General features: G+C 49.6%; 1 protein-coding gene across 5 annotated transcripts in view; it reads right to left on the reverse strand.

The window, feature by feature from the left end:
- Positions 1 to 4,611: 4,611 nt before the first annotated feature.
- Positions 4,612 to 10,000, reverse strand: part of LOC118795111 (adhesion G protein-coupled receptor L1-like) — a 71,494-nt gene continuing 66,105 nt past the window's right edge. For all 5 annotated transcript variants that reach the window (XM_036553475.1, XM_036553478.1, XM_036553477.1 and 2 more), the window contains 5 exons: positions 9,888 to 10,000; positions 9,488 to 9,584; positions 8,168 to 8,290; positions 6,625 to 6,642; positions 4,612 to 6,419 (listed from right to left, as the gene is read on the reverse strand). The exon at positions 9,888 to 10,000 is cut by the window's right edge and continues 43 nt beyond it. In XM_036553475.1, coding sequence (XP_036409368.1) covers positions 5,551 to 6,419; positions 6,625 to 6,642; positions 8,168 to 8,290; positions 9,488 to 9,584; positions 9,888 to 10,000 — 1,220 coding nt within the window. In that variant the 3' untranslated portion in view covers positions 4,612 to 5,550. The remainder of the gene's footprint in view (positions 6,420 to 6,624; positions 6,643 to 8,167; positions 8,291 to 9,487; positions 9,585 to 9,887) is intronic.

Consider the following 10,000-nt stretch of genomic DNA (forward strand, 5'->3'; position numbering starts at 1 on the left):
TGTGATATATTCTGACATGCTAAAATATTTCTCACAATTTAAAGTTTATATGTTAATATGTTTATAATTATTATATATAACTAAAAATGTTCTTATATGATATATAACAACATAAACAGTGTTTGTTAATACACAAAAATTTACATACAAAAAACTAGTCTCAAAACATCCACAAGACTGAAGGTGAGAACCTGACTCTGTCTGTGAGCTTTTTTAAATCTAAATGCTGTAAATATATCCCCCTCATTTATTTTCATAGAATATAATATCCCCTCTGGTATACAGTGTGAGAGGGATAATCCTCATTTAGCCATATCTGTTTATGTAGCTGTGTAGGTTAGGAAGGCATTTAGAGATCTGACATCTCATCTGTTTTCAACAAATATTGATGCTTTCATTTCTATTAAATTTGATAAATCAATCCAGGCTTTGTTGTCTTGTTTTCTTAAACAATTCACAGTTAATATCAGGCTCTGTTATATCTGGTATGTGTGTGTGTGTGTGTGTGTGTGTGTGTGTGTGTGTGTGTGAGAGTGTGTGTGTGTGTGAGAGTGTGTGTGTGTGTGTGTGAGTGAGTGTGAGCGTGAGCTTGTGCGTGTGTGTGTGTGAGTGCACGTGTGTGTTTTCACATATGTATCTCAGCGTGTGTGAGCGTGTATATGCACTTGAGTAAGTGTGTATGTTTGTGTGTTAGATACAGAGTAGAATAGAAAGGTCTTTGTTGATTGGTGCTTTCTTGCTAATGAGATGTGAACTGTGAGTTATAGGAGACAGATTATGTTCATTGTGATCATTGTCACAGATAGGTTTTTAACTGAATCTCATCTAACCAGCAGTGCTGCCCTGCAGCAGAGTGGCAGTACACCACTGTGTCCAGCAGATGGCAGTGAAAGACTGGATGGAGTGGAAATGGAGGCCATAGAAACAGCAGCCTTGTGTGCTCTGGGTGGAGTTTCCATGGCAACACGCCACTGTCACCATGACGATTTACACAGCTGGCAGGTATGATGACCTGCGTGCGTGCGTGCTTGCACAATGGGTAAGCGACAGTGTAGCATAGTGGGTAAGAAGCAGGCTCATAACCGAAAGGTTGCTGGTTTGATTCCCCACTGGGACACTCCATATAATGTATGTCCAATGTCCAGGGATGAGTCTGGTCTAGTCTTTAGATTAACACAGGTAGGATTAGTTTGGGATGATCTGACGCTGGGTTGTAATCAGCCATGTTGTGCTGACTGTGAGGGATGGGTAAGAGCTTGCAGGCCGGTGATTGGCCATTGGAGCCTTCTCCATGAACCCGGTGATTGGCCATTGGAGCCTTCTCCATGAACCCGGTGATTGGCCATTGGAGCCTTCTCCATGAACCCGGTGATTGGCCATTGGAGCCTTCTCCATGAGTGCAGCTTCATTCCAGCAGTGAATGTGGGGGCACTGAAAGGAAAGGGTAGGAAGACTATCTTATCTTCAGCTTCTCCAGTGCTTGGGAACTTTGGACAGGCTGTTGACTCCCTTCTGGGAGATGAAGGAATACCTCCAATTCTTCAGTGTTGCAGGTGAAGGGCTCTTTATAGGCTCCCTTTTCCAAAACAGTTGAAGCGGTGAAGCACACTAGGCTCCATTGGTACATTCTGCCCTGACCGCGACAGAGGGTGTCCATTTTGCACTCTCCTCATGCAAATAAACACATTTATGTATTTACTTTACATATAATATACACAAATGCAGAACTTTCTTTTATGGGAAAAATGCAATTAAAAACAAACAAAAAAAATTGAAAAAAAAGTTATTATGCCCTATTCATGATTTTTATGAATTATTCAGGGTAAACTGTTTTACTTCTCATATTTTTACAAAAAAAAATAAAAAATTCAGTTGGTCTTCCTGCATCATCTCCCTGCAGGGGAAGCGTGGGAGGGGTGGCCAACCAGAAACACACCCCGAGTGTACTGTGGTGGCACTGTTCTTCTGCCCGTTTTTACATTTTTAGCTGTATTTCCACATGCACACACACACACACTCTCTCACACACACACACATACACACACATACACACACACTCACACACACACACTCACACACTCTCACACACTCTCACATACACACACATACACACACACACTCACACACACACACATACACTCACACACTCACACATACACTCACACATTCACACATACACACACACACACACACATATACACTCATACATACACACACACACTCACACACACACACACACACACACACACACACACACACACACACACTCTCACACTTACACTCACACACACGCACACACACACACTCACAGGGTATGGTTTTTATTTCTTATTTTTTATTAATATGTGCTGATACAGAGTTGGTACAAACCTGCGATGATGCAAACACTCACAGAGAGAAACTCCCTTTGGCTCAAACAGCTGAAATGATTATTATACCCAAGAAAAATATCATCTTTAAAAAAGAAAAAATGATTCTAACCCCATCAACACGTAATAAATCAGCTGGTAAAGTAAAATGCAGGCGTGATGTAAGAGAGATGTGAAGTGAATGTGCTCCACTGATAACCCCAACAGCAGGGGGGGGCTGGGGGGCGGGGGGGGGGGGGGGGGGGGGGTTGGGGCAGAGCACTGACACTAAACACTCCTCACCCGCACCTGTGTCCCCCTTCCAGCCAATCACATCGCATTGAGGGAATGAGGAGTGGGAGGTGACCCACATGCAGGCATCCCGTGACATCACAGCCAGGCCCCTCCCACAGGATGGCTGGTTGGCTGGATTTGATTGACGGACAGCTACTCAACCCATAGGGAGATGACATAACGCACTGGGCCAAACACCTGCAGCCATGACAGAGCTACTGAGAACAGCCATACGGACACCACAGGTAAAAAGCCAGACCGTCCTCACTGATCCTCTTTTCAGCACGTCTGTTTGAATCATCTGAAGGCCAGTTCTGCGTGTCTGTCTGCTCCTGTCCCCTGGCTGCGTTTGTGCTCGGCTCTCTCACTTTCTCTCACAGTGACCTCTCTGTGCTGCTTCACCTTCAGACTGTGCCTCTCACAGTGACCTCTCTGTGCTGCTTCACTTTCAGACTGTGCTTCAGATTTCAGGGGCATCGAAGTCCTCATGGATAGCACTATCATCATCACCACTGTCCTTCTCCGAGGTCACTCCCTCATCCCACTTTTCCTACTGTAGAGCTGGAACCAGGCTGGCTCATTATACCCCTTTCCCCCTGTAGAGCTGGAACCAGGCTGGCTCATTATACCCCTTTCCCCCTGTAGAGCTGGAACCAGGCTGGCTCATTATACCCCTTTCCCACTGCAGAGCTACAATGTAAAATAAGAACTGTAATGATCCAGCTTGAATACAGCTCTGTAGCAGTAAAGGTGTGTAAGAAGACTCCCCCCACAACAGGAAAATACCACTGAGCTCTACATATCACAGTCCACCCCGACCCCTCTTCCCCCAAATGACCCCCCCACTCCCTCCGCAGAGAAGGCACCTCAGAGTCTCTGCTCATCTCACAGCTCGCATAAAGACCACACCCTCCACCCCAGAGCATTCAACCCGTCAGCTGACATGTTTCATGTGCTTGCACCCCAAAAAAAGCAGTTTGCTGATATTCAACCCCCACAACGCCTTTTTCTGCAGAAGAGGCTAAATGTTTCAGCTCTGACACTGAAAACCACACAGAGGTTTCGAAGGTCAAGGGTCAAAAATGGTTTTGTTCCTAAACACAATGCAAAATCTAACATGAAGTTTAACCAAAAAATATAAAGACATATGTTAAAGAATAAATACCTGAACAAATAAATAAGCCAAAAGACAGTGATCAGATCATGGCTGCCAAGTTTGGAGAGTTAAAACAAGGAGCGATCTCAGAGGGTGGGGACTCTACGTTTCTGCTGCGAGTCCACCTGTTTACCCATCTCAGGGGGCCCTCGCGTTCATCATCATCTCTGACGCTGTCAGTCAAACTTCAGAAAGGAACTGGGGTCCCCATGCGCACTGTGTCACGAGAAGGCTGCTGGAAGCTGAGCCAGGGCTGTCCCACACAGATACAGACCTGCTGGGTTGGATGTGGCAATCAGTGTGTTTTTGGGGTCACTTCACCCGGCCAAAATAGCCAAAATATTCTACAGGACTGGACATATGGAGAGGCTGCCAGAAACTAGAAAATCAGCAGTGTCTATCAAAGAGAGATTTACATTCAAAACAGGTATGAACAAAGACTCAGTGGTGAATGGTTTGTGTCCAATATGGCCGTCGCTAACTCACATCCATTTAAACATTACACGCTAGGAGTTTAATCAATTGATTCTTCCCAACAACAAACACTCACCCAACATGGCCGCTGCCCCTCTACCCAGAGTGCAACTCTGCAGAAGCATGAACCCCCCTATGTCCCCATCCTTCCACCGCTTACTGCTGGGAATGTTACAGGTCAAACATTAACATGTTATGGATTATATTACATAAAAATTGTGCCAGGAAGATTTTTTTTGTTGTTTTTATTTTGTATGCAAAACCCTTCTTCACTCTTTCACGTTCTTTTAACCCAGGGTACGGAGGACACAAGAAACAGCAATACGGGGGGGGGGGGGGGGGATGAAAGTGAGAGGGAAGGGGGGAAGGGGAGGAAGGGGTGTCTTTCAAGTACCAAACTCCTGTACATGTCCTCTTTTGTACTTTTGTTGCAATACAAGAAATTCTTTTTCATATTTTTGTTTCTTTTTTGTTGCTTTTCTTTTTCATTTGACTCCTATTTACAAGGCTGAAGTAGAATAATAGCTGGAGTAGTAAGCTGCAGCGATAAGAATCCTCGTTGCTGTGACAACACACAGGTGAAGTGTCCAGTTTTACCTGAAAAAGTCTGCCGATGGGAGGTGGGGGCGCTTGGAAGGTGGGAAAGGGGATTCCGCTCCTCTTTTTCCTCAGGTTTTTGGATCTGTGAAGAGGAGAGGGGGGAGGGGGGAGGGGGGTGATGTCCTTTGTGGTCTTCTCGGCTCAAACGTGGGTCCAGAGCAGGCCACAGTCTTCCTCTCAGCCCGGTCAGGTCAGTCCTGCAGGTCGTCTCCCGTGGCAGAGAGATGCAGTCCCCTGTCCTGTCTCCTCGTCCCTCTGTCCATTCCTTTCACCTCACTTTCAGGTCATTTTTACCTTTTTCTTTATCAGTGTTCACTTTGTTCAGCTGGTATCACTCCACTCTCATGCGCCACACTGAAAAGGATTTTTTTTTTGGAGTAAATAATGAGTGCAATGAGCAAAAAGAGGGAAATGAATTCTGAGGAAAAAAGAAAGATGAAAGGAGTGAAATGAAAACCCAGGGGGAGGATTTTTGCGGTGAAGGCTGTGGAGGGGGGGTTAAGGAGGCGCTGTGGGGGAGAAGCAAGGGGCATTGTGGGTAAACTCCTGAACATTCTCAGTAACTGCAGGTGCATTTCCTTGTCTTTCAACTGAAAAAACCTCGGGCAGCAGTGTGGGCGTTGGCCAAACGCAAGTCCCTCCTCCTCAACCTCGCTGCTGTGGTCACCACCGTCCTAGTCACAGGCTGGTGACCAGCTGCATCTGTCCGTCCCCCTCGCCGTGGGCGGGCTCGGCGCCCCCCTGCCCCAGGTAGCTCTCCCCGCTGGGCCTCCGGGCGGGGGCCTGGTGGAAGGTGTGCAATGGCCCGCCGCGGGAGCCCAGTGCGGGACGGCCTGAGCTGTAGTACAGCTCCTGCGGGGGCTGGGCGGAGCGGGGCACCACCTCCAGCGGCTCGGGGCTGCTGTCGGGGTAGGGCGAGTCCCGCAGGTTGGTCACGCTGGTGTACAGGGAGTCCCGCTCGCCCGGCCTCTCTCCCGCGCCCGCCTCCAGGCTCTCGGTGAGGTCGGGGGTGTAGCTCTCGGACTCGTCGGGGTCACTCTGGTACAGCACGGACTGGGCACGCTGTAGGAGCAGGGGTTCCTCCAGGGCCTTGTACAGCAGCTGCACGTCCGGCGTCGGCCGCGCCTCCCCCGACAGGAAGCCCTCCTCCTCGTCCGCGCCCGGGTCAGCCCCACCCCGTAACCCGGCCACCACCCGGCCCCTCGCCAGGCTGCCCACCCTTTCCCCGGTGGCCCCGCCCCCAGCCCCGCCCCCACGCAGGTTGTTGTGCACCAGCTCTGAGATGATCATCTTCTCAAAGGCCGCCGCGTCCGATAGGTTCCGCCTGACCCCGCCCCCGCCAAGGGTCTCCGCCCCCCGGGGGTTCAGCAGGGGAGGGGGGCTGTCCGCGCCCCTGGCCCCACCTCCGACTCCTCCCCCCAGGAAGTCACAGGCCCCACCGATGCCGCCACCCCCCACACTGCGCAGGGAGTAGCTGTTATTGAAGTTTCCATTCAGGGGAAGTGTCTCCATCCCACAGGTATCCCGGGCCTTAGAGAGAGTGCTCTCTGCACAGAGAGGGGGGGTGTGGGGGGGGGTGAGAAAGAGAGGGAGGGAGTGGAAGGGAGGAACACAAAGATGACCCAAAATCAGGTGAGGTGGAGAGAGAGAGGAAACAGTTCATTATATATATTTTGTTTCTGTAAAATACGAAATCAAAATTCAGATGGAATAATGAGGAAACCATCAGATAGGAAGAGCGAGGAGACGTACTTGGGTCTCGGAAGGTCCCTGCAGGTCCATGGAAACAGTGCAAAAAAAGGAAACAAAAACACATTAAATAATGCCAATCTCCATGTCATTCACCAGCTGCTGCTAAAGGGGATCCCTGTCGCAGCTGGGAAAGGGCCAGGAGCTGATCTCTCTATCTACCTACAAATCTCTTGAAAGAAATAAAAATAAACCAGAGAGGGTGTGTTTAATGCCAAAGAAAGAGATAAATAGCACACAGCTCTGCTGTCTGTAAATCGGGTGAGTACAGAGGATCTCAGCCAATCAGAAAGAATGGAGTGCTTAGCAATGCCCACCATGTGCTGATGATGTCACCACCACTCACACACCTTCTCCAGATAATGCCACATATGTTAAAAACAGGAAACTGTCAGATGGAATAAGCTCAGCTATTTGTGTTGAAGGTTTAGACTCACTTTCCATTGGTCTGGGTAGCATATTGCTCCGCAATGCGGTTGTCAAGTGCAGTTCTGAAACACTCTCCTTTAACAAGCTGTCTGAGAGAGAAAGGCTCTCCCCAAGAACACAAAAACCTTTTTGAAAGAAAGACAACTTGAGAATTTACAAAACGATGGAGACAATAATTGCTTTAAGTGGGTTTAGAGTGGGATCTTGGGGGCGTTGTAGAGAGGCAGTTTAGGAATCACTCAGACGGCCACTGCTCACACTTCCACACTTTGTCTCACAGGCTGAAAACAGACCAATTTCGTCAGTTCTTCAGTCATTAGGAAACCATCTGGCTGTGGGTTGACCTCTCGAAAAAAGTCACAAATTAGCTAGATTTGGGTCCTCGGTTTCACAGAGTTATGACAAAAACAAGTAAAAAATAAAGTTTAGGCAATACTTCAATAAGGTTTGAACTGTTCTTTGCCAACAGAGATGAGCATGGACGTTGCATTTATACAAATGGGGGTGTCTCACCTCAACAAACCCCCCCAGACACTGTTTTTTCTCAGCACACACCCGCTGCAGTGCATACTGGGTAACTTGGCGCAGCTGCTAACACATGCTGCTGAAGCCTGTGAACAGTAGTGATGATAAACGGCTGTAATGATGGGAAATATATATAGCCTCCAGTGTTCCTCTGAGCACTGCACTCACGCCTGACTGTGCCATCCCAGAGCAGGAGTGCTGATGGCCAGTGAAAACATCGCCACTATCCCCCCTCCCAACTATCTGAAAACAGAGCCGTGGTGTTGTGGGTGTATGCAGAGCTGTCTTGTTGCACCCCGTGGCAACCCTGTGGCACAGAACAGGGATCTGCGCAATCTAACCTGCAAGACAAGCTTTTTCCAGACCTGAGCTTAACTTCCACTCTTCTTATCTGGAGAGGTGGCTTATATCCTGCTGTTATATAACCACGGACAAAATTGTAACTTTTATTCAAATTGATCAATCAAAGCTATAAACAACACATACTGTGGACAGACTTCCTAGGGATCTCAGGCTGCAGGGATACACACACACACACACACACACACACACACACACACAGACACACAGGTGAGCAGCCGGATAGACAAACCCGTGGAGTTGAAGACGCCGGGAGAGGGGGGGTTGAAGGTTTCGGCCAGCAGGGTGTTGTAGGGGGAGGAGCCAGAGCGCGATTGTAGCCCAGGGTTTGTCAGCAGGTGATTCCCCATGGAGGCTGAGAGACAGAGGGACAGAGAGGCAGCCTGTCAAACTCAGGTTAATACAGTACATTGCATGCGTACCGCACACTGAAGGAGGCTGGGAGAGGGTGTGTGCTCTGAGCTGCGTACTCGTGCGCCTCTCCCTGCCTGAGGAGCGCAGCAGACACGGCCTGCTTTGCAGGGAGCTGAGAGGAACTGTGCTGGGGGAAAAGCCGGAGATGAGAGATGTGATAATCACTGTGGCAGCAGTGACTCTCTGACATAACACACTCACACACACTCACACACACACACACACACACACTCACACACACACACACACACACTCACACACACACACACACACACACACACACACACTCACACACACACACACACACGCGCACACACACACGCACACACACGCACACACACGCACACACACGCACACACTCACACACTCACACACTCACACACTCACACACTCACACACACACACACACACACACACACACACACACACACACACACTCACACACACGCACACACACACACACACACACACGCACACACACACACACACACACACACTCACACACACACACACACACGCACACACACACACGCACACACACACACGCACGCACACACATGCACACACACACACACGCGCACACACACATGCGTACACACACACGCACACACACACACACAATCCAATTACTGCGCCTTGGCGCCATATCGCCTTTCACTCAATTGTGTCTACTGTTCTTTTGTCTGGGGAGAAAGTAGAAAACCCCCCCAGAAAGGCTTTATCAGAAATGAGCTGGGATTCCTGTGGCCTGCAGCACCGGGGCTGGGTGGCATATCTACTCCAGCAGCCCCAGCCCTCCCCTCCCTCCCTGCGGAGCAGCAGACGCTCCTGTCAGTCTCCCATATTAGGCTAATTACCCCTGACTCGCGCGCTGCAATCAGTTCATTAAAAACAAAATGAGTCAGATTAGCATAAGAAGAGGCTGCTGATGGAGCTCTCTGAGTGCCCTGTGCTCTCAGCTGATACTGCAACCTAAACCAACGCCCCCCCATCACACGCAGCAGGAGGGATTCTGTGTGAGTGTGTGAGAGGTGAGAGTGTGTGTGTGAGAGTGTGAGAGATGGTGTGCATATGTTTGTGTGTGAGTGTGTCTGTATCTCTGTGTGTGAGAGAGATGGTGTGAGGAGTTGGAACTCACCACGGTTTAATGTAGGGGTGTTATTCATGTCTGCAGCCATGAAGGATGATTCTGTCTGCTTGCGTACAGTGTCATTCCACATCCTGCGAATGCGACTCTGAAACGCAAAGACCAACCAGGTGAGACGCCGGCGCAGTGGGAGAGGAGATGGCTTCGTTAGAGACATCCTTGAGCCAGTCTGTACCTGTCTGTGTGTAGAGCAGGTGCAGAGTTTGCCTGTCTGTGTGTAGAGCAGGTGCAGGGTTTGCCTGTCTGTGTGTAGAGCAGGTGCAGGGTTTGCCTGTGTGTAGAGCAGGTGCAGGGTTTACCTGTCTGTGTGTAGAGCAGGTGCAGGGTTTACCTGTCTGTGTGTAGAGCAGGTGCAGGGTTTGCCTGTGTGTAGAGCAGGTGCAGGGTTTACCTGTCTGTGGGCGGAGGCGTGGCGTGCCTGGCTGCCTGTGTAGTAGCGGTTGTTGGCCCGCAGGGCGGAGCTCTTCAGCGAGCCGTGGGAGCTGGTGGTGGAGGTGCGGCTGC

This window comes from Megalops cyprinoides, chromosome 19 (assembly GCF_013368585.1).
Source record: "Megalops cyprinoides isolate fMegCyp1 chromosome 19, fMegCyp1.pri, whole genome shotgun sequence".
In the NCBI taxonomy this organism is placed as follows: domain Eukaryota; kingdom Metazoa; phylum Chordata; class Actinopteri; order Elopiformes; family Megalopidae; genus Megalops; species Megalops cyprinoides.